At 44.5% G+C, this 25795-nt stretch overlaps 1 protein-coding gene across 2 annotated transcripts in view; it reads right to left on the bottom strand.

The window, feature by feature from the left end:
* Positions 1-25795, bottom strand: part of LOC137382514 (scavenger receptor class B member 1-like) — a 164641-nt gene that overhangs the window by 57083 nt on the left and 81763 nt on the right. For both annotated transcript variants that reach the window (XM_068054485.1, XM_068054486.1), the window contains exon 6: positions 480-553. In XM_068054485.1, coding sequence (XP_067910586.1) covers positions 480-553 — 74 coding nt within the window. The remainder of the gene's footprint in view (positions 1-479; positions 554-25795) is intronic.

The raw sequence follows: 25795 nt of genomic DNA, 5'->3' as shown, positions 1-25795 counted from the left end.
CCAGGATGTTGCCTGGAATGGAGAATAAGTCTTACGAGGAAAGGCTGAACATTCTAGGCCTCTTCTCATTAGAAAGGAGAAGGATGAGGGGTGACATGATAGAGGTTTATAAGATGATCAGGGGAATAGATAGGGTAGACAGTCAGAAACTTTTTCCCCGGGTGGAGCAAAGCGTTACAAGGGGTCATAAATTTAAGGTGAAGGGTGGGAGATATAAGGGGGATGTCAGGGGAAGGTTCTTTACCCAGAGAGTGGTCGAGGCATGGAATGCCTTGCCCGGGGAAGTTGTTGAGTCAGAAACTTTAGGGACTTTCAAAAGGCTTTTGGATAGGTATATGGATAAAGGAGAATGATGGGGTATAGATTAAATTGTCCTTGACAGAGGACAAAGGATCGGCACAACATTGTGGGCCGAAGGGCCTGTTCTGTGCTGTATGTTCTATGTCTATGTCTATGTTGTGGTGAATAATGATACTCACGTTATTCCTCGCACTGCTTTCACAAACAAATTTAGTTGCAGTTTGATGGAGACATTCAGAGGGATTCCAGTTAACTGAAAGGAATAAAAAAGAACAAATCTAAAACTGATTAATTAATTAAATTATTCAGTCATTTATGGCAGAGAAGGCGGCCATTCGGCCCATCGAGTGCATGCGACTCTCGACAGAGCTATCCTGACAGTCCCACTCCCCGGCTCAATCTTCATATCCCTGTAAGTTTATTTTTCTCAGGTGTCCATCCAACCTTCTTCTGAAGTCATTGATTGTCTCAGCTTCCACCACCCTTATGGGCAGCGAGTTCCCACTGCGTAAAAAAGTGCTTCCTCATCAACTGCATCACATCAACTGCACTACCCTCATCTATCTTCCTTGTTACTTCTTCAAAAAACTTGATCAAGTTGGTCAGACAAGATCCTCCCTTAACAAATACATGCTGACTATCCTTGATTAACCTGTGCCTTTCTAAGTGACAGTTTATCCTGTCTCTCAAAATAGATTCCAATAACTTGCCCACTACTGAGATTAGACTGACTGGCCTCTGATTATTCGGTCTATCCCTCACTCCCTTTTTAAACAGAGGTACAATGTTAGTAATTCTCCAATCCTCCGGCACCACAACAGTATCCAGTGAGGACTGGAATGTGATGGTCAGACCTTCTGCTATTTCCTCTCTTGCTTCTTTTAACAGCCTAGGATACATTTCAGCCGACCCTGGTGATTTATCAACTTTCAAGGATGCTAGTCCCATTAATATTTCCTCTCTCTCTATGTTTATCACATCCAATACTTCATACCCCTCTTCCTTATCTGCATCGTCCTCCTCTTTTGTGAAGACAGATGCAAAGTATTCATGAAGAACAATACCAACTTTCTTCCGCCCCTACACATAGGTTACCGTTTTGGTCTTTTATTGGCCCTGCTCTCTCCTTAGTTATCCTCTTACTCGTAATGTATTGATAAAACATCTTTGGGTTCACCTTGATTTTGCTTACCAATATTCTTTCATGCCCTCTCTTTGCTTTCCTAATTTCCTTTTTGATTTCACCCTCCACTTTCTATACTCCTCTCGGCTTTCTTTAGTATTGAGTTATTGGTGTTGGACGTAAGCTTTCCTTTTCTGCCTGATCTTACTCTGCAGGCTCCTCAACATCTATGGGGCTCTAGATTTGGTCGCCTCACCCTTTTTCTTTGTGGGAACAAGTTTGCCCTGAACCCCTTGAATCTCTCCCTTTGAATGCCTCCCACTGTTCTGACACTGATTTACCTTCAAGTAGCTGTTTCCAGTCCACTTTCGCTAAAATCACTCCTCAGTTTAGTAAAATTGGCCTTGCCCAATTGAGAACTCTAACTCCTGTTCTATCTTTGTCCTTTTCCGTAATTATGTTAAAACTGACTGAATTATGATCACTGTCACCAAAATGCCATCCTTTCCACCTGCCCATCTTCATTTCCTAAAACAAAGTCTAAAACTGCACCCTCTCTTGTTGGACTTGCTACATACTGGGCAAGAATGTTCTCCTGAATGCACCTCAAGAATTCCTTTCACACTAAAACTATCCCAGTTAATATTGGGGTAATTAAAATCCCCTACTATTACTGCCCTATTGTTCTTGCACTTCTCAGAGATTTGCCGACATATCTGCTCTTCTATCTCCCTCTGACTGTTTGGGGGTCTATAGTACACTCCCAGCAGTGTGATTGCCCCTTTTTTGTTCCTTAGTTCAAACCATATGGCTTCATTTGATGAGCCTTCCAACATATCATCCCTCCTCACAGCTGAGATAGTTTCCTTGACCAAAATTGCCACTCCCCCTCCTTTCTTATCTCCCTCCCTATCACATCTGAAAACCCTGTAACCTGGAATGCTGAGCTGCCGTTCCTGTCCCTCCTTAAGCCTTGTTTCTGTAATAGCTATGATATCATACTGCCACGTGTCTATCTGTGCCCTCAGCTCATCTGCTTTATTTGCTATACTCCTTGCATTGAAATAGATATCTTTGAGCACTGCCAAACTCTTGTTTTAAAATTTTCTAACCTTTATTTCCTCTGTTATCCAGACTCATCTATTAATTTTCTGCCTTCCATTATAATTTCTGATATTGTCCCAGCTGAGCCTACCCTCAGGTCCCCATCCCCCTGCCAAACTAATTTCAACCCTCCCCAACAGCACTAGCAAAACGTCCGGCAAGGAACTCAGTCCCGGCTCTGTTCAGGTGCAACCAGTCCGACCTGTACAGGTCCCACCTCCCCAAGAGTCAGTCCCAATGTCCCAGGAATCTGAAGCCCTTCCTCCTGCACCATCTTTCCAGCCACGCATTCATCTGTCCTCTCCTTCTATTTCTATACTCCCTTGCGCGTGGCACTGGGAGTAATCCAGAGATTACTACTTTTGAGGTCCTGCTTTTTAATATCTTACCTGGTTCCCTAAATTCTGACTGCAGGACCACATCCCTCTACCTATGTCATTGGTTCCGATGTGGACCATGACTGCTGTCTGTTCACCCTCTCCCTTCAGGATGCTCTGCAGCCGCTCAGTGACATCATTGACCCTGCCCCAGGGAGACAACACACCATCCTGGATTCAGGGTTGCAGCCACAGCAACGCCTGTCTGTTCCCCTGACTATTGAATCACCTATCACTACGGCTCTTCCAGTTTTTCCTGTACCCTCCTGTGCAGCTGAGCCACCTGTGGTGCCACGGATTTGGCTCTGGCTGCACTCCCCAGGTGAAGCATCACTTTCCTCAGTATTCAGAACTGAATATCTGTTGGAGTGTAAGATGCACTCAGGGATCTCCTGTACTACCTGCCTGACACTTTTTGACTGCCTGGTGGTCACCCATTCCCCCTCTCCCTGCATACTCAATCTGTGGGGTGACTACATCTCATCCTCACGAATGCACCACAGTGTCGCCAGCTGCTGCTCAAGTTCCAAAACCCAGAGCTCAAGCTGCTGCAATTGATAACACTTCCTGCACAAATGGATCTCCAGGATACAGGAAGCATCCTGGAGCTCCCACATAGCACAGGAGGTGCACTCTCGAGGTTGAAACACTCCTGCCATTCCTTTATTTATTAGTTTTCCCTTTGCTACTGGCTAAAAAATCCTTACCAATACTACAACACCTCAGAATTAATAAACCCTCACTCGTACTGATAAATCCTACTAATAATGAATACAGTTTACTCAAAAACATACTCACCAGCTACTCACTTGCCCCTTATTAATACTTTTTTTTTAAAACTAGTTTTTAGTCTTCCAGTTGTTGAGGTGTTATAACCTAGCTATTTACACACACACCCCAACAGTAGAATACTCACCCAGCTATTTACAGACACTCCCTAACAGCAGTTACTCACCAACCAATTACCTTGCAGCTTTCCTGTGATGTTACTGTGCACTTGTTTTTTCAAACTCTGGCACACCTGGACTCCTCTGCGCTGCTCTCCTGGAAGGCAAGTGTTGTGGACCGCGATCTTCGGGCTGTATTTAACTGCTCCCTGCTCAGTGTTCCTCCTGCAGGTCCGCTGCTCTCCCGGAAGGCAAGTGTTGTGGACCGCGATCTTCGGGCTGTATTTAACTGCTCCCCGCTCAGTGTTCCTCCTGCAGGTTCGCTGCTCTCCCGGAAGGCAAGTGTTGTGGACTGCGATCTTCGGGCTGTATTTAACTGCTCCCCGCTCAGTGTTCCTCCTGCAGGTTCGCTGCTCTCCCGGAAGGCAAGTGTTGTGGACCGCGATCTTCGGGCTGTATTTAACTGCTCCCCGCTCAGTGTTCCTCCTGCAGGTTCGCTGCTCTCCCGGAAGGCAAGTGTTGTGGACCGCGATCTTCGGGCTGTATTTAACTGCTCCCCGCTCAGTGTTCCTCCTGCAGGTTCGCTGCTCTCCCGGAAGGTAAGTCAATCCTCTTGAAGCTGCTTTGCATCTGCCTCACAACACACATTCCCATCTAGTTTTGTGTCATCTGCAAACTTGGAAATATTTAATTTAATCCCCACATCCAAATCATTGATATATATTGTGAACAGCTGGGGTCCAAGCACTGATCCCTGCGGTACCCCACTAGTCACAGCCTGCCAACGCGAGAATGACCCATTTATTCCTACTCTCTGCCTGTTATCCAATCCTTAATCTATGCCAGTATATTACCTCCTATCCTATGTGCTTTAATTTTGCTAACCAACCTCCTGTGGGGGACCTTATCAAAAGCCTTCTGAAAATCCAAGTATACTACATCCACCAACTCCCGTTTATCAATTCTGTTGTTAACCTCCTCAAAAAACTCCAATAGGTTCGTCAAACACGATTTCCCCATTCATAAATCCATGCCGACTATGCCCAGATTACTATCCAAGTGTCCATTTATCATATCCTTCAGAATAGATTCTCGCATTTTCCCGATTACTGATGTAAGATTTGCAAGTCCCTGTTTTCTCTCTCCCTCCCTTCTTAAAATAGTTGGGTGACATTTGCTACTTTCCAATCTGCAGGAACCATTCCAGAATCTATAGAATTTTGGAAGATGATCACCCCAATGCATCCACTACCTCCATAGCTACCTCTTTCAACACTCTGATGTAGAATATCAGGTCCTGGGGACTTATCAACCTTCAGCCTCATTAATTTCTCCAATACAACCTGCTTACTAATTTCCTTCAATTCCTCATTCGCCCTAGTCCCTTGGATCTCTAATTCTGGGAGATTTCTTGTATCTTCCTCAGTGAAGACACACACAAAGTAATCATTTAGCTTCTCTAACATTTCTTTATTCCCCATTATAAATTCTCCTGACTCTGCCTGTAATGGACCCACAGTTGCCTTAGCCAAATGTTTCCTTATTACGTACCAACAGAAGCTTTTATAGTCTGTTTTTTGCTAGTTTATATTCATATTCTGTTCTCCTTGCATCAGTTTCTTTGTCCTCCTTTGCTGTATTTTAAAATCCACTTAATCCTCAGGTTTACTACTATTTGACATCTTTATCAGCCTTTTCTTTTAATCTTATACAATCCGTAACTTCCTTTGTTCACTGCGGTTGACTACCTTTACTTTTGGGGGTTTTCTGCCTTGAGGGAGTGTATAGTTACTATAACAATGGATTATCTTTAAGGAAGTGATGCTTCGGGTACAGGCTAGGTACATTCCAACAAGGATGAAAGGTAAGGAAACCAAGAACAGGGCTCCTTGGATGACGAGGGAGATCGGAGATTATGATGAAACACAAAAAAAGGGGGTGCATGATGCATGTCATGTGATTTCTTCATGAGAGGGGCAGGCTTTAAAGAATAAGTTGACAGAGGAGTCAACGAGTCAGAGTTCTACGGCACAGAAACAGGCCCTTCAGCCCAATGTGCCTGTGCCGACCAAACACCCGTCCAAAACTAATCCCAATTACCTGCACTTGGCCCGTACCCTTGTATGCTATGGCGTTTCAAGTGCTCATCTAAATACTACCTAAATGTTGTGGGTGTTCCTGCCTCTAACACCTCTTCAGGCAGTGTGTTCCAGATTCCAACCACCTTCTGGGTGAAAAATATTTTCCTCAACTCCCCTCTAAACCTCCTGCACCTTACCTTAAATCTACGCCCCCGAGTTATTGACATCCCCGCTAAGGGAAAAAGTTTCTACCTATCTATCATATCAATGATGGGCGGCACAGTGGTGCAGTGGTTAGCACCGCAGCCTCACAGCTCCAGGGACCCAAGTTCGATCCTAGGTACTGCCTGTGCGGAGTTTGCAAGTTCTCCCTGTGACCGTGTGGGTTTTGCCGGGTGCTCCGGTTTCCTCCCACAGCCAAAGACTTGCAGGTGACAGTTAAATTGGCCATTGTAAATTGCCCCTAGTGTAGGTAGGTAGGTGGTAGGGAATATGGGATTACCGCAGGGTTAGTATAAATGGGTGGTTGTTGATCGGCACAGACTTGGTGGGCCGAAGGGCCTGCTTCAGTGCTGTATCTCTAAATAAAATAAATCAATGACCCTCATAATTTTGTATACCTCAATCAGGTCCCCCCTCAGCCTTCTCTGCTCCAAGGAAAAAAACCCCAGCCTATCCAGTCTCTCTTCATAACTGAAATGCTCCAGACCAGGCAACATCCTGGTGAATTTCCTCTACACCCTCTCCAGTGCAATCACATCCTTCCTACAGTGTGGTGATCAGAACTGTACACAGTACTCCAGCTGTGGCCTAACTAGCGTTTTATACAGCTCCATCACAACCTCCCTGCTCTTATATTCTATGCCTCGGCTAATAAAGGCAAGTATCCCATATGCCTTCCTAACCACCTAATCTACCTGTGCTGCTGCCTTCAGTGATCTATGGACGAGCACCCCAAGGTCCCTCTGACCTTCTGTACTTCCTCGGGTCCTACCATCCACTGTATATTCTCTTGCCTTGTTAGTCCTCCCAAAATGCATCACCTCACACTTCAGGATTAAACTCCATTTGCCACTGCTCCGCCCATCTTACCAGCCCATCTATATCATCCTGTGATCTAAGGCTTTCCTCCTCACTATTTACGATACCACCAATTTTTGTGTCGTCTGCGATCTTACTGATCATACCTACTATAGTCATGTCTAAATCGTTAATGTACACTACAAACAACAAGGGTCCCAGCACCGATCCCTGTGGTATACCACTGGTCACAGGCCTCCATTCACAAAAACAGCCCTCGACCATTACCCTCTGCCTCCTTCCACTAAGCCAATTTTGAATGCAATTTGCCAAATTGCTCTGGATCCCATGGGCTCTTACCTCCTTAACCAATCTTCCATGCGGGACCTTATCAAAAGCCTTACTGAAGTCCATGTAGACGACATCAACTGCTTTACCCTCATCGACACATCTGGTCACCTCCTCGAAAAATTCAATCAAGTTTGTTAGACACGATCTCCCCCTGACAAAGCCATGCCGACTATCCCTGCCTCTCCAAGTGGAGATTAATCCTGTCCCTCAGAATCTTTTCCATTTATTTCCCGACCAGCCATTAGACTCACAGGTCTATAATTACCTGGTTTATCCCTACTATCCTTCTAGAATAATGGTACCAAATTCGCTGTCCTCCAGTCCTCTGGTACCTCTCCTGTGGCCAGAGAGGATTTGAAAATTTGTGTCAAAGCCCCTGCTATCTCCTCCCTTGCCTCACAACAGCCTGGGATACATCTCATCTGGGCCTGGGGATTTATCCACCTTTAAGCCGCTAATACAGCTAATACTTCCTCCTTTTCAATGCTAATTTGATCAAGTATATCACAATCCCCCTCCCTGATCACTAACCTACATTGTCCCTCTCCATATTTAACACAGATGAGATATAAGCGTTCAAAACCTCACCTATGTCCTCCGGCTCCACACACAGATTGCCTCTTAGATCCCTAATGGGCCCCATTTTTTCCCCTGGTTATCCTCCTGCCCCTAACATATTTATAAAACGCCTTGGGATTTTCCTTTATCTTGTCTGCCAGTGATTTTTCATGCCCCCTCTTCGCTCTCCTAATTACTTTTTTTTTTTAAGTACTCCCCTACACTTTCTATACTCCTCTCGGGCCTCCGCTGTTTTCAGCAATCTCAATATGCCATACGCCTCCTTTTTTTCCTGATCCAATCATAGAGTCATAGGGCACAGAAACAAGTCCTTCAACCCATTGCGTCTGTGCCGGCCATCAAGCACCCAACTATTCTAGTCCCATTTTCCAGCACTTGGCCCGTAGTCTTGTATGCTATGGCGTTTCAAGTGCTCATCTAAATACTTCTTAAATGTTGTGAGGGTTCCTGCCTCTACCACCCCTTCAGGCAGTGTGTTCCAGATTCCAACCTCCCTCTGGGTAAAAGAAATATTTCCTCAAATCCCCTGTAAACCTCCTGTCTCTTACCCTAAATCTATGCCCACTGGTTCTTGACCCCTCCACTAAAGGAAAATGTTTCTTCCTATCTAACCTATCAATGCCCCTCAATGCTGTACACCTCAATCAGGTCCCCCCTCAGCCTTTTCTGCTCTAAGGAAAACAGCCCAAGCCTTTTCAGTCTCTCTTCATAGCTGAAATGCTCCAGCCCAGGCAACATCCTGGTGAATCTCCTCTGCACCCTCTCCAGTGCAATCACATCCTTCCTATAGTGTGGTGACCAGAACTGTACACAGTACTCCAGCTGTGGCCTAACTAGCGTTTTATACAGCTCCATCATCACCTCCCTGCTCTTTTATTCTATGCCTCGGCTATTAAGGCAAGTATACCATTTGCCTTCCTAACCACCTTATCTACCTGTGCTGCTGCCTTCAGTGATCTATGGACAAGTACACCAAGGTCCCTCTGTGCATCCTAGGGTCCTACCATCCATTGTACATTCCCTTGCCTTCTTAGTCTTCCCAAAATGCATCACCTCACACTTCTCAGGATTAAACTCCATTTGCCACTGCTCCGCCCATCTTACCAGCCCATCTATATCTCCCTGTAATCTAAGGATTTCCTCCTCACTATTTACGACACCACCAATTTTCATGTCATCTGTGAACTTACTGATCATACCTCCTATATTCACATCTAAATCATTAATGTAAACTACAAACAGCAAGGGTCCCAGCACCGATCCCTGTAGTATACCACAGGTCACAGGCTTCCAATCGCAAAAACAGCCCTCGACCATCACCCTCTGCCTCCTGCCACTGAGCCAATTTTGGATCCAATTTGACAAATTGCCCTGGATCTCATGGGCTCTTACCTTATCAAACGCCTTACTGAAGTCCATGTAGACTACATCAACTGCTTTCTCCTCATTTACACATCTAGTCACCTCCTCGAAAAATTCAATCATGTTAGTTAGACACTATCTCCCCCTGAAAGCCGTGCTGACTATCCCTGATTATTCCCTGCATCTCCAAGTGGTGATTAATCCTGTCCCTCGGAATTTTTTCCAATATTTTCCCAACCACTGATGTTAGACTCACTGGCCTGTAATTACCTGGTTTATCCCTGCTACCCTTCTTGAATAATGGTATCACATTCGCTGTCTTCCAGTCCTCTGGTACCTCTCCCGTAGCCAGAAAGGATTTGAAAATTTGTATCAGAGCCCCTGCAATCTCCTCCCTTGCCTCACATAACAGCCTGTGATACATCTCATCTGGGCCTGGGGATTTATCCTCTTTTAAGCCCACTAAAACAGCTAATACTTCCTCCCTTACAATGCTAATATTTTCAAGTATATTAGAATCCCCTCCTTAATCTCTACACCTACATCGTCCTTCTCCATAGTGAACACAGATGAAAAGTAATGATTTAAAACCTCACCTATGTCCTCCGGCTGCACACAAAGATTGCCACTTTGGTCCCTAATAGGCCCTACTCTTTCCCTGGTTACCCTCTTACCCTTAATATACTTATAAAACGCCTTGGGATTTTCCTTTATCTAGCCCGCCAGTGTTTTTTCATGTCCCCTCTTCGCTCTCCTAATTACTTTGAATGCCCCCCTACACTTTCTATATTCCTCTAGTGCCTCCGCTGTTTTTAGTGCTTGGGCTCTGCTGTAAGCCTCCTTTTTTTTCCTGATCCAATCCTCTATATCCCTTGACATCCAGGGTTCCCTGGGCCTGTTAGTCCTACCCTTCACCTTAACGGGTACATGTTGGCTCTGAACTCTCACTATTTCCTGTTTGAATGACTCCCACTGATGTGATGTGGACTTTCCTACAAGTAGCTGCTCCAAGTCCACTTTGGCCAGATCCTGTTTTATCATATTGAAATCGGCCTTCACCCAATTCAGTACCTTTATTTCTGGTCCATCTTCGTCCTTTTCCATAACAACCTTAAATCTTACAGAGTTATGGTCACGATCCCCGAAATGCTCCCCCACTGACACTTCTACCACTTGTCCGGTTTCATTCCCTAGGATTAGGTCCAGTACTGCCCCTCCTTTGTCGGACTCTCTACATACTGACTCAAAAAGCTCTCCTGAATGCACTTGAAGAATTCCACCCCCTTTAAGCCTTTTGCACTAATACTATCCCCTCTAATATAGGGGAAGTTGAAATCCCCTATTATTAGCCTATTATTTTTGCACCTCTCAGAGATTTGCCTACATATCTGCTTCTCTATCTCTCCCTGACTGTTTGGGGCCAGTAGTACACTTCCAGCAAAGTGATTGCCCCCTTTTTGTTTTTAAGTTCTACCCATATGGCCTCATTGGAAGAATCTTCTATGATATCATCCCTCCTTACTGCAGTAATTGACTCCTTGATCAACAATGCAATGCCACCGCCTCTTTTATCCCCTCCCCTGTTGCACCTCAAGATTCTATACCCTGGAATATTGAGCTGCCAGTCCTGCCCCTCCCTCAAACATGTCTCAGTGATAGCAATATCATAATCCCATATGTTAATCAACGCCCTCAATTCATCTGCCTTACTAGCAGTGACCATAATTCCATAACTTTTAAAGTACTTGTGGATAAGGATAAGAGTAGTCCTCGGGTGAAGGTGCTAAATTGGGGGAAGGCTAATTATAACAATATTAGGCAGGAACTGAAGAGTTTAGATTGGGGGCGGCTGTTTGAGGGGAAATCAACATCTGACATGGGGGAGTCTTGCAAACGTCATCTGATTAGAATCCAGGACCAGCATGTTCCTGTGAGGAAGAAAGACAAGTTTGGCAAGTTTTGGGAAGCTTGGATAACACGGGATATTGTGAGCCGAGTCAAAAAGAAAAAGGAAGCATTTGTAAGGGCTGGAAGGCTAGGAACAGACAAAGCACTTGAGGAATATAAAGACAGTAGGAAGGAACTTAAGCAAGGAGTTAGGAGGGCTAAAAGGGGTCATGAAAAGTCATTGGCAAACAGGATTAAGGAAAATCCCAAGGCTTTTTATACATATATAAAGAGCAGGAGGGTAACCAGGGAAAGGGTTGGCCCACTCAAGGACAGAGGAGGGAATCTAGGTGTGGAGCCAGAGGAAATGGGCGAGGCGCTAAATGAGTACTTTGCATCAGTATTCACCAAAGAGAAAGACTTGGTGGATGATGGGCCTAGGGAAGGGAGTGTAGATAGTCTCAGTCATCTCATTATCAAAAAGGAGGTGGTGTTGGGTGTCTTGCAAAGCATTAAGGTAGATAAGTCCCCAGGGCCTGATGGGATCTACCCTAGAATACTGAGGGAGGCAAGGGAAGAAATTGCTGGGGCCTTGACAGAAATCTTTGCATCCTCATTGGCTACAGGTGAGGTCCCAGAGGACTGGAGAATAGCAAATGTTGTTCCTTTGTTTAAGAAGGGTGGCAAGGATAATCCAGGAAATTATAGGCTGGTGAGCCTTACGTCAATGGTAGGGAAACTATTAGACAGGATTTACTCCCATTTGGAAACAAACGAACTTATTAGCGAGAGACAGCATGGTTTTGTGAAGGGGAGGTCCTGTCTTACTAATTTGATTGAGTTTTTTGAGGAAGTGACAAAGATGATTGATGAAGGAAGGGCAGTGGATGTTATCTATATGGACTTCAGTAAAGCCTTTGACAAGGTCCCTCATGGCAGACTGGTACAAAAGGTGAAGTCACATGGGATCAGAGGTGAGCTGGCAAGATGGATACAGAACTGGCTCGGTCATAGAAGACAGAGGGTAGCAGTGGAAGGGTGCTTTTCTGAATGGAGGGATGTGACTAGTGGTGGTCCGCAGGGATCAATGCTGGGACCTTTGCTGTTTGTAGTATATATAAATGATTTGGAGGAAAATGTAGCTGGTCTGATTAGTAAGTTTGCGGACGACGCAAAGGTTGGTGGAGTTGCGGATAGTGATGAGGATTGTCAGAGGATACAGCAGGATATAGATCGGTTGGAGACTTGGGCGGAGAAATGGCAGATGGAGTTTAATCTGGACAAATGTGAGGTAATGCATTTTGGAAGGTCTAATGCAGGTGGGAGGTATACAGTAAATGGAAGAACCCTTAGAAGTATTGACAGGCAGAGAGATCTGGGCGTACAGGTCCACAGGTCGCTGAAAGTGGCAATGCAGGTGGATAAGGTAGTCAAGAAGACATACGGCATGCTTGCCTTCATCGGTCGGGGCATAGAGTATAAAAATTGGCAAGTCATGCTGCAGCTGTACAGAACTTAGTTAGGCCACACTTAGAATATTGCGTGCAATTCTGATCGCCACACTACCAGAAGGACGTGGAGGCTTTGGAGAGGGTACAGAGGAGGTTTACCAGGATGTTGCCTGGTCTGGAGGGCGTTAGCTATGAGGAGAGGTTGGAAAAACTCAGATTATTTTCACTGGAACGACAAAGGTGGAGGGGCGACATGATAGAGGTTTACAAAGTTATGAGAGGCATGGACAGAGTGGATAGTCAGAAGCTTTTTCCCAAGGTGGAAGAGTCAGTTACTAGGGGACATCGGTTTAAGGCGAGAGGGGCAAAGTTTAGAGGGGATGTGCGAGGCAAGTATTTTACACAGAGGGTGGTGAGTGCCTGGAACTTGCTGCCGGGGAAGGTGGTGGAAGCAGATACGATAGCGACGTTTAAGAGACATCTTGACACATACATGAATAGGAAGGGAATAGAGGGATATGGGGCCCGGAAGTGCAGAAGGTGTTAGTTTCAGCAGGCATCAAGATCGGCGCAGGCTTGGAGGGCCGAATGGCCTGTTCCTGTGCTGTACAGTTCTTTGTTCTACTAAGACTCCTTGTGTTAAAATAGATGCAATCCAGCCTTGCATTATTTGCTTGAGCCTTAACAGGTCTATGTTTACTCTGCTCTCCAGACTGACTTAGCTTCTCATTTATATTTGATTGTACATCACCCCCCACTGTTACTCCACTCTGTATCCTATACCCCCACCTCCCCCCCAACAGCACTAGCAAATCTCCCAGCAAGGATGTTAGTCCCGTTTCGGTTCAGGTGCAACCCGTCCATTTTATACAGATCCCACCTTCTCCGGAAACAGACCCAGTGATCCAGGAAACTAAAGCCCTCCCTCCTGCACCATCTCCTCAACCATGCATTCATCTGCTCTATCCTCCTATTCATATACTCACTAGCCTGTGGCACTGGGAGTAATCCAGAGATTACAACCTTCGAGGTCCTACTTTTTAATCTGCTTCCTAGCTCCGTAAATTCTTTGGCAGGACCTCATCCCTCTTTCTATCTATGTCATTGGTACCAACGTGGAGCACGACCTCTGGCTGTGCACCTTCACCCTCCAGAATACTTTGTAGTCGCTCGGTGATATCCAAGACCCTTGCACCAGGGAGGCAACATACCATCCTGGAATCACGTCTGTGACCACAGAAATGCCTATCTGTTCCTTAAACCATAGAATCCCCGACCACTATTGCCCTCTTGTCCCTTTTTCTCCATCCCAGTACAGCTGAGTCAGCCATGATATTCCGGTCATGACTCTCGGTGCATTCTCCAGAGGAACCCTCTCTCTCATTGGTACTCAGAATTGAATACCAGTTAGAAAGTGGGATGTCCTCCGGGGACTCCTGCACTACCTGCCCTGACTTCTTTGTCCATCCGGCAGCCACCCAGTCACCCCCCCGACTGTATTCGCCGAGGCACTGGCTTGACCACCTCCTGAAACGTGCCATCCACGTAGTCCTCCACTTTGCGGATTCGCCACAGTGAGTCCAGCCACCGCTCGAGCTCCGAAACCCGAAGCTCAAGCTTCTGCAACCGGAGACACTTTCTGCAGACATGTTCACCAAGGTCACATGGCACTTCCACAACTTCCCACATGTACAGGAGGTACATTCCACTTGGCCAAGCTGCCCTGTCATTACTGACTTTTACAATGAAAAAAAACTTGCTAGTGTAATAACTTACCAGCTATTTAGAATCAACTTTTATCCCCTGTACGTTTGAGGCTGAGAATGAAAAAGACCAAAGAGCACCTTCCACCACCCCCAGCCAATGAAAATACCCACATTTAACTTACAGCCTCACTCCATGCAAACAGCACTAGTATAGCCAGTAAGTACTAAAAAGTTACAGGTAACTATCCTCGGGCTTTAATTTAAAAGGAACCTTTTTTTTTAACTCCAATAAATCTCAGTTGTCCCCAGGCAATAACAGCTGCCACCCACCAACCAATCAGCTCACAGAATTTCAGTGATGTTCCTGTTCTTTTTTTTTACACTAAATCTAAACAGAGCGCGTGCAGAAACAGTCAGAGAGTCCGCTGCTGCTGTCCCCGACTTCAGGTCAGTGAAGGGCCTCGAGCCCCGCTCTTTCCTTTATAGGTCTGATTCCACTCCTGACTCCTTCCAGGTCTGCTACCGCTGCCCCGGACTTCAGGGAGGTGAAGAGTAAAATAACAGTAGCAAAAAATCAAAATAGGATGGCAGTCAACATGAAAGGGAACCCAAAAATCTTTCACCTGCATGTAAATAGGAAGCTGGTAATATGAGACGGAATGGGGCCCATTAGGGACAAGAAGGTAAAATGTACTTAGAGCTAATAAAAACAAAGTGCTGGAAATACTCAGCAGGTCTGGCAGCATCTGTGGAGAGAGAAGCAGAGTTAACGTTTCAGGTCAGTGACCTTTCATCAGAACTGGCAAAGGTTAGAAATGTTAGAGGTTTTAAGCAAATATAGCAGGGGTGCCGGGGTGGGGGCACGAAGGGAACAAAAGGGACGGTGTGTGATAGGACAAAGGGCAGGAGAGATCAACTGACAAGGGCAAAGGCAGAGAGTGTACTAATGGTGTGGTGAAAGACAAAGCATTAGTACAGAGAGAGTGTTAATGACAGAATAATGAGCTGACCAATTTAAAAACGCAAACATGTAATAACCAGTCGGCAGCACATGGTTAAAAAAAAAATGAAACAAAATAAAATAAAAATGGGCCAGTTATGCTCTGAAATTATTGAACTCAATGTTCAGTCTGGTAGGCTGTAGCGTGTCAAATCGGAAAATGAGGTGCTGTTCCTCGAGCTTGCAAGGCTAATATACCTACTGAGTATTTTGTATCAGTGTTCACCAAGGAAATGAAATCTGACAGAATATCTGTTACAGCAAAAAGAGTAGAGGCAATGGATACGGTTAAAAACTGAAGAGGTACTAAAAAGGCTCGCTTTGCTTCAGGTAGATAAGTACAAAGAACAAAGAACAAAGACAATTACAGCACAGGAACAGGCCCTTCGGCCCTCCAAGCCTGCGCCGATCCAGATCCTCTATCTAAACATGTCGCCTATTTTCTAAGCTTCTGTATCTCTTTTCTTCCTGCCCATTCATGTATCTGTCTAGATACATCTTAAAAGACACTATCGTGCCCGCCTCTACCACCTCTGCTGGCAACGCGTTCCAGGCACCCACCACCCTCTGCGTAAAGAACTTTCCACGCATATCCCCCCTAAACTTTTCCCCTTTCACTTTGAACTCGTGTCCTCTAGTAATTGAAACCCCCACTCTGGGAAAAAGCTTCTTGCTATCCACCCTGTCTATACCTCTCATGATTTTGTACACCTCAATCAGGTCCCCCCTCAACCTCCGTCTTTCTAATAAAAATAATCCTAATCTGCTCAACCTCTCTTCATAGCTAGCGCCCTCCATACCAGGCAACATCCTGGTGAACCTCCTCTGCACCCTTTCCAAAGCATCCACATCCTTTTGATAATGTGGCGACCAGAACTGTACGCAGTATTCCAAATGTGGCCGAACCAAAGTCCTATACAACTGTAACATGACCTGCCAACTCTTGTACTCAATGCCCCGTTCGATGAAGGAAAGCATGCCGTATGCCTTCTTGACCACTCTATTTACCTGCGTTGCCACCTTCAGGGAACAATGGACCTGAACACCCAAATCTCTCTGTACATCAATTTTCCCCAGGACTTTTCCATTTACTGTATAGTTCACTCTTGAATTGGATCTTCCAAAATGCATCACCTCGCATTTGCCCTGATTGAACTCCATCTGCCATTTCTCTGCCCAACTCTCCAATCTATCTATATTCTGCTGTATTCTCTGACAGTCCCCTTCACTATCTGCTACTCCACCAATCTTAGTGTCGTCTGCAAACTTGCTAATCAGACCACCTATACTTTCCTCCAAATCATTAATGTATATCACAAACAACAGTGGTCCCAGCACGGATCCCTGTGGAACACCACTGGTCACACGTCTCCATTTTGAGAAACGCCCTTCTACTGCTACTCTCTGTCTCCTGTTGCCCAGCCAGTTCTTTATCCATCTAGCTAGTACACCTTGGACCCCATGCGCCTTCACTTTCTCCATCAGCCTGCCATGGGGAACCTTATCAAACGCCTTACTGAAGTCCATGTATATGACATCGACAGCCCTTCCCTCATCAATCAACTTTGTCACTTCCTCAAAGAATTCTATTAAGTTGGTAAGACATGACCTTCCCTGCACAAAACCATGTTGCCTATCACTGATAAGCCCATTTTCTTCCAAATGGGAATAGATCCTATCCCTCAGTATCTTCTCCAGCAGCTTCCCTACCACTGACGTCAGGCTCACCGGTCTATAATTACCTGGATTATCCCTGCTACCCTTCTTAAACAAGGGGACAACATTAGCAATTCTCCAGTCCTCCGGGACCTCACCCGTGTTTAAGGATGCTGCAAAGATATCTGTTAAGGCCCCAGCTATTTCCTCTCTCGCTTCCCTCAGTACCCTGGGATAGATCCCATCCGGACCTGGGGACTTGTCCACCTTAATGCCCTTTAGAATACCCAACACTTCCTCCCTCCTTATGCCGACTTGACCGAGAGTAATCAAACATCTGTTCCTAACCTCAACATCCGTCATGTCCCTCTCCTCGGTGAATACCGATGCAAAGTACTCGTTTAGAATCTCACCCATTTTCTCTGAGTCCAAGCATAACATTCCTCCTTTGTCCTTTAGTGGGCCAATCCTTTCTCTAGTTACCCTCTTTCTCCTTATATATGAATAAAAGGCTTTGGGATTTTCCTTAACCCTGTTTGCTAAAGATATTTCATGACCCCTTTTAGCCCTCTTAATTCCTCGTTTCAGATTGGTCCTACATTCCCGATATTCTTTCAAAGCTTCGTCTTTCATCAGCCGCCTACACCTTATGTATGCTTCCTTTTTCCTCTTAGCTAGTCTCACAATTTCACCTGTCATCCATGGTTCCCTAATCTTGCCATTTCTATCCCTCATTTTCACAGGAACATGTCTCTCCTGCACGCTAATCAACCTCTCTTTAAAAGCCTCCCACATATCACATGTGGATTTACCTTCAAACAGCTGCTCCCAATCTACATTTCCCAGCTCCTGCCGAATTTTGGTATAGTTGGCCTTCCCCCAATTTAGCACTCTTCCTTTTGGACCACTCTCGTCTTTGTCCATGAGTATTTTAAAGCTTACGGAATTGTGATCACTATTCCCAAAGTAGTCCCCTACTGAAACATCAACCACCTGGCCAGGCTCATTTCCCAACACCAGGTCCAGTATGGCCCCTTCCCGAGTTGGACTATTTACATACTGGTCCAGGTTGCTAAAGGAAGTAAGGATGGAACTAGGGGAAGGGCTTGCCATAATCTTCCAATCTTCCCTGAATAAGTGAGAGGTTCCAGAGGATTGGAGAGTGGCAAATGCTAGAGTCCATTATTATGGAAGAAATAGCAGGACATTTAGAAAAACACAATGCAATCAAACAGAGTCAACTTGGTTTTGTGAAAGGGAAATCTTGTTTGACAAATTTGCTCGAGTTCTTTGAGGATATAACAAGCAGAGTTGATAAAGGGGAACCGGTAGATGTAGTGTATTTGGATTTCCAGAGGGTATTCAATAAGGTGCCACATAAAAGATTATTGCACAAGATAGGAGCTCACGGTATTGGGGGTAATGTATTAGCATGGATTGAGGATTGGCTAACTCACAGATGACAGTCAGGATTAATGGATCTTTTTTTGGAAAAGGTTGGCAAGTCATAACTAGTGGAGTGCCACAAGGATCAGTCTGAGGACCTCAACTATTTACTATCTATATTTATGACTTGGAAGAGGGAGCAGAGTGTCATATATCCAAATTTGATGATACAAAAATAGGTGGGAGGGCATGTTGTGATGAGGCCAGAAGGAATCTGCAAGGGGATATAGATAGGTTGAGTGAGTGAGCAAAAACTTGGCAGATGGAGTTTAATGTAGGAAAGTGTGAGGTCATGCACTTTGGTAGGAAGAATCAAAAGGCAGACTATTATTTAAATGGAGAGAGACTCAAAAAAGTGCAACACAGAGGGATCTGGGTGTTCTTGTACATGAAACACAAAAAGTTAGCATGCAGGTGCAGCAAGTAATTAAGAAGGCAAATGGAATTTTGGCCTTTATTGCTAGGGGGTTGGAGTTTAAAAATAGGGAAGTCTTGTTACAACTGCACAGGGTGTTGGTGAGGCCACACTTGGAGTACTGTGTACAGTTTTGGTTCCCGTATTTAAGGATATACTGGCATTGGAGGCAGTTCAAAAGAGATTCACTGGGCTGATTCCTGGGATGAAGGGGTTGACTTACCAAGAACGGCTAAAAAGGTTAGGCCTTTATTTATTAGAGTTTAGAAGAATGAGGGGTGATCTTATTGAAATGTACAAGATTCTGAGGGTAGACCAAATGCAGATTGGGTGACCGCTTTGCGGAACACCTCCGCTCAGTCCGAAGGCATGACCCCGAGCTTCCGGTTGCTGGCCATTTCAACACCCCCCTCTGCTCTCATGCTCACATCTCTGTCCTGGGATTGCTGCAGTGTTCCAGTGAACATCAACGCAAGCTCAAGGAACAGCATCTCATTTACCGATTAGGCACACTACAGCCTGCCGGACTGAACATTGAGTTCAATAATTTCAGAGCATGACAGGCCCCCCATTTTACTTCTGTTTTTTTTTTAATTTGTTTATTTTATTTTAGTTTGTTTCTACTATGCCTACCCACTTTTTTTTTCATGTTTGTTCTTGGAGCCATGCTGTTCATTTTTCTGTCAATTAACATCCTCTCGGCACTAACACTTTGTTTTTCAGCGCACCATTAACATACCGTTTGCCTTTGTTCCATGACCTTCTGGTCAGTTATTCTCTGTGACCTTGTCCGATCAACACCTTCTCTTTGGTTATCTCTTGCCCCACCCCCGCTTTGTTTGCTTTAAAACCTGTTACATTTCTAATATTTGCCAGTTCTGATAAAGGGTCATTGACCTGAAACATTAACTCTCCTTCTCTCTCCATAGATGCTGCCAGACTTGCTGAGTATTTCCAGCATTTCTTGTTATCATTTAAGATTCTGAGGGAGCTCGACAGGGTAGATGTTGAGAAGATGTTTCCACTAGTGGGGGAATCTCGAACTAGGGGACATAGTTACTGAAGAAGGGGGCACTCATTTAAAACTGAGATGTGAAGGAATTTCTTCTCTCAGAGGGTAGTGAATGTCTGGAATTCTCCACCCCAGAGAGTTGTGGAGGCTAGATCACTGAAAGTATTTAAAGAGGAGGTAGATAAATTTTTGAAATATCGGGGAGTTGAGGGCTATGAGGAGCTGGTACGAAAGAGGAGTTGAGGTCTGGGGCAAATCAGCCATGATCTTTTGAATGGCGGGGCAGGCTTCAAGGGCTGAATGGCCTACTCCTGTTTCTTATGTTCTTATGTATGAGGAAGAACTTTTTTTTTTTTTTATACACACAGCCAGTGGTAATGACCTGGAACTCGCTACCCACAGGTGGTGGAAGCGGAGACAAATCAATGACTTCAAAAGGAAATTGGATGGGCGCTTGAAGGAAATAAACTTACAGGGTTACGGGGATTGAGTGGATAGCTCCATGGAGAGCCGGCATGGACTCAAAGGGCCAAATGGCCTCCTTCTGTGCCGTAAATGATTCTTATGTACTCCACGAAATGGGAATCCGTGGTGCAAACCACCACAGCTAGACTGACAGCCTGAAACAGTTCTCCAATCAAGTGCATTGAAACGATAACCCAGCAGTAGTAGCTCCAATGGCTACCACAAACATTCTACATTGTAGACACAACTGGACCAGCTGTCACAGGACTTTCTGCATACCGAGGTCGATGAATTGTCACACTACATGAAGTCAGTAACGCAAAGATGGCAGAATATACATCGGTCGAGTGCATCAGGTCAGTCCATGTGAAGGACAACACAAAGGCTGGCAGACTTGACACGAAGAGGTACTGTTATAAGGTTTTCTTTTTGTATTAAAAACTTAGAATTCTGTGTTTTATAAAAATGAAAAAAGATGTTCAGTGTATATTTAAGATAACTGCAAATAGTTGGAATTTTTTGCAATGTTTTCAAAAGTTTATAACAAAAGCTAAACTTTATGGGTGCTTTGAAAGGAAGTTGAATTTGTACAAGGACAGGAAAGCAACTTCCTCAGAGCAACGTTTTTGAGTGACAGAGGAGACACTGTGTCTGGACATGTGACCATGTTCAGGAAGGTTTTTTCCCCCACTTGGGACCCTTTAAAAGCCAGGGAGTCGGACAAAGATCAGGCATTTGAAATCTTTGCTTTGACCTGCTTGGAGCAAGAGAGGAAGATCCAGAAAAGTGTTATCTCTCTCTGTAAAGGAATCCGACTTCTCTTAAGAAACCCTGTATTTGAAAGGTGGCAGATTTCTGTTGCCTCCTCTCTCTAAAGACTCCCTGCATCCAGAGTGGTGCCTGCTGCCTCCTGTTCTAAGAAATCCTGAAATCTGAAGAATTCTTCTACTGCTAGACTCCTGCTGACCGAAGCAAAGCTATTGTTACACCCTTGATAGAAGACCCTTGGGATGCCTGCTGCAGTTAAATTGCCGTGAACGCCTACCCATCACAGACTGTACATCAACCTCGCCTGAGACTTTGAGGGGCATCTGACTATTTGACCCTGGGACATTTCACCGTACCGAAGACATTCTACCAAGACATGGAACTCAATCATTTTATTTTTCCTTTTTTTATTCCTAAGTAACAGCTGTAAACCAAAAAATCCTTTTCCCTGGCTAACCATTTTTAAAAAATGTATGTGTGTGCATGAGGGCAAAGGAACTTTATATATAGATTTATCTCATTAGTGGATAAGACCTATTATTTCTGATCTAAACAAGAACATTAACTATTTATTAAAGAAACCTGGTGTGGTGCGCTTTATTCTGGGGGAGAAATAGTGTCTCTAATTTGGCTATTCTTTGATAGGTGGAAAACTTTCTTGATATGCTGTGAGCTGTGGAGTATTAGGACTGAATTAACAGGACATTACTCCCGCCTTGGTCGTAACATATTAATTGGGGGCTCTTGTGGGATTAAAATCCAACGCCAATTACGTTAATTATGAGGGGAGCAATAATTGAAAGAGAAAAAAAAATAAAAGAACCAGGTTTCTTATGTTATTGGGTAAAGTACATATCACCTAATGGCATTAGCAGCTGCTGCAGTTTTTCTGGGAAAGGAGAAAGTGTCGCACAGTGACTTGAAAACTTTAACCAAACTTAAACAAAAAGATTTGGCAGCACAACTGGGGTTAGAGTTGAAATCAGGTGCTAAGAAAAGCAGAGATAATTGACATAATAACCCAACATTTGAAATTGGATGATAATAGTAAATCAGAGGGTGATGCAGTTGAATTGGCTAAAATTCAGTTAAAAATGAAAAAAACATAAGCAGGAAAAACAGAAAAAACCCACAATTGTTATAGTGCAGGAGGCCATTCGGCCCATCGTGTCCACACTGGCTCTCCGAAAGAGCAATTCCCTTAGTTCCATTCCCCTGCCTTCTCCCCATAACCCTGCACATTCTTCCTTTTTACATAACTGTCTAATTCCTTTTTGAATGCTTCAATTGAACCTGCCTCCACCACACTCTCAGGCAGCGCATTCCAGACCTTAACCACTCGCTGCGTGAAAAGGTTTTTCATGTCACTTTTGCTTCTCTTACCAAATACTTTAAATCTGTGCCCTCTCGTTCTCGATCCTTTCACAAGTGGGAAGTTTCTCTCTATCTACTCTGTCCAGATCCCTCATGATTTTGAATACCTCTATCAAATCACCTCTCAGCCTTCTGTTCCCCAAGGAAAACAGTCCTAACTTCCCCAATCTATTTTCATAATTGAAATTCCTCATCCCTGGAACTATTCTCCTGAATATTTTCTGCACTCTCTCCAATGCCCTGATGTCTTTCCTAAAGTGCAGCGTCCAGAATTGGACGCAATATTCCAGCTGAAGCCGAACTAGTGCCTTATAAAAGTTCAACATAACTTCCTTGCTCTTGTATTCTATGCCCCTATTAATAAAGCCCGGAATACTGTATGCTTTATTGACTGCTCTCTCAACCTGTCCTGCCACCTTCAATGATTTATGCACATATACACCCAGGTCCCTCTGCTCCTGCACCTCCTTTAGAATTGTGCCGTTTATTCTATATTGTCTCTCCATGTTCTTCCAACCAAAATGAATCACTTCACATTTCTCTGCATTGAATTTCATCTGCCACCTGTCTGTCCATTCCACCAACTTGTCTGTGTCCTTTTGAAGTTCGACACTATCCTCCTCACAGTTCACAATACTTCCAAGTTTTGTACCGTCTGCAAACTTTGAAATTGTGCCCTGTACACCAAGGACATATATCAGGAAAAGCAAGGGTCCCAACACTGATCCCCAGGGAACTCCACTACAAACCTTCCTCCAACCCAAAAAACATCCAATAACCACTACTCTGTCTCCTGTCACTCAGCCAATTTCATATCCATGTTGCTACCGTCCCTTTTATTCCATGAGCTACAAGTTTGTTGTGTGGCACTGTATTAAATGCCTTTTGAAAGTCCATGTACACCACATCAACATGATTTTCCCTTAAGAAATCCATGCTGGCTTTCCTTAATTTACTCGCATTTGTTCATGTGACTATTGATTTTGTCCCAAATTACTTTTTCTAGAAGTTTTCCCACCACCGAGGTTAAACTGACTGGCCTATATTTGCTGGGCTTATCTTTACACCCTTTTTTGAACAAGGGTGTAATGTTTGCAATTCTCCAGTCCTCTGGCATCATTCCTCACCACCCCCCCCCACCCCCGAGTCTAAAGACGACTGAAAAAGTATGGCCAGTGCCTCTGCGATTTCCACCCTCACTTCCCTCAGTATCCTTGGATGCATCTTCCCGGCCCTGGTGTTTTATCCACTAAGTACAGACAGTCTATCTAATACTTCCTCTGTCAATTTTAAACCCCTCTAGTGTTTGAATTACCTCCTCTTTCAACATTGCCTCGGTTGCAACTTCTTCCTCAGTAAAGACAGATGCAAAGTATTCATTTAATACCTCAGCTATGCCCTCTGCCTCCATGTGTAAATCCCCTTTCTGGTCCCTAATCAGTCCCACTCCTCCTTTTACCCTGTTTTACTATTTATTTGCCTGAAGAAAACTTTGGGATTTCCTTTAATGCTGGCTGCCAGTCTCTTTTCATGCTTCCTCTTTGCTTCTCTTATTTGTTTTTTTCACTTCTCCTCTGGACCTTCTATATTCAGCCTGGTTCTCAATAGTATTTTCCACCTGGCATCTGTCATAAGCATAATTTTTCTTCTTTATTTTCATGTCTACCTCTTTTGTCATCTTGGGCGCTCTGGATTTGTTTGCCCTACTTTTCCCCTTCGAGGGAATATACCTCGACTGTGCCCAAACGATCTCTTTGAAAGTGGCCCATTGTTCATCTACCGGTTTTCCTGCCAGTTTAATTCACCCCAGCCCCATTGACGTTGGCCTTACCCTGGATTGCTCTTTGGCCTTTTCCATAGTCAGCCCAAACCTTATGATACAATGATTACCATCCTCTAAATGTTCTCCTACTGTTACTTGATCCACTTGGCCCACCTTATTCCTTTCTTATTGGATGAGCAACATACTGCCGTAAAGAATTTTCCTGAACACACTCTCGGAACTCTTGCCCCTCACTGCCCTTGACACTACTATTATCCCAGTCTATGTTTGGGCAATTAAAGTCCCCCATTATAACTACCCTATAATTTTTGCATCTCTCTAATTTCCTTGCAAATTTGTTCCTCCACGTCCTTCCCACTAGCTGGTGGCCTATAGACAACACTGAGCAGTGTAACTGCACCTTTTTTGTTCCTCAGCTTGATCCAAATTGATTCTGTCCTCGACCCCTCTGGGACATCCTTTTTCCTCCAACACTGCAACGCTGTCCTTAATCAATACCACCACCCCTCCCCCTTTTTTCCCTTTTCTATCGCTCCTGAACACCTTGTTTCCAGGAATATTGAACACCCAGCCCTGACCTTTGAGCCAGGTCTCTGTTATAGCCATATCATCATATTTCCACATGGCAATCTGCACCTATACCTCACTAGTCTTAATAACCACACTCCATGCATTCACATACATGCACATTAACCCTGATTCAGACTTTATTACTTTCTCCCTTACTCTGACCCCACCTAATAACGTACTATTCCCTATTCTCGTGCTATCTATCTCCCCCAGTATTCTGTGCACCTTGGTATTCCTCTGATACTTGCTCCTCAAAACTTGAGGCTAAGAACTGACAATGAAAAAACTTGAACTGGAAAAAGTGGAAAGGGAGAAAGAGAGCATTTCAGATAGAAAGTGAAAGAGAAGCAAGGCAATTCAAATTAAAAGAGATGAAACTAAGACAAAGGGGTGGTCTTGACTCCAGGGAAAATTCTGGTCAGGAAGAATCTGAATCCAGCACAGGACCCAGTGAAAAGCTGTTTAAATTTATACAAACTCTCCCCAAGTTTGAGGAAAGGGACGTAGAGGCATTTTTCATTTCATTTGAAAAAATATCCAACAAATGAAACGGCCAAAGGAAAGCTGGACACTGCTTATGCAAAACAGGTTGATGGGCAGAGCTCATGAAGTTTATGCCACGCTTTTTGAAGCAGCTTCTGCAGATTATGAGATGGCAAAAAAAGCCATTCTCACTACATAGGAGTTAGTCTCTGAAGCTTATCGACAGAAGTTTCAGAACCTCCAGGGACTGGCTGGGCAGACTTATGTAGAATTTGAGAGGGTAAAGTAAATTCATTTTGATCGTTGGATACGGGCATTAAAGATGGAAGCCACGTACGAGAACCTCAGAGAACTGATTCCCCTGTAAGAATTTAAAACTTCACTCCCTCCAGGACTGAGAACTCATGTAGAGAACCAAAACGTTTCAAGGTCCAGACAGGCAGCGGAAATCGCTGAGGATTTTGAGTTTGTGAATAAGCCAAAACCCTTTGTCCGTCACCCCCACAAACCAGAGAAGGATAGAGGTGGGAGAGCAAAAAAAGGCAGCAAGTAGTCAGGGACAAGAAGGGACAGCTAGGAACGCCCTGGGATCTCC

Source organism: Heterodontus francisci, chromosome 23, assembly GCF_036365525.1.
Source record: "Heterodontus francisci isolate sHetFra1 chromosome 23, sHetFra1.hap1, whole genome shotgun sequence".
Classification (NCBI taxonomy): Eukaryota; Metazoa; Chordata; class Chondrichthyes; order Heterodontiformes; family Heterodontidae; genus Heterodontus; species Heterodontus francisci.
This window is presented reverse-complemented; position numbering and strand designations above follow the sequence as displayed.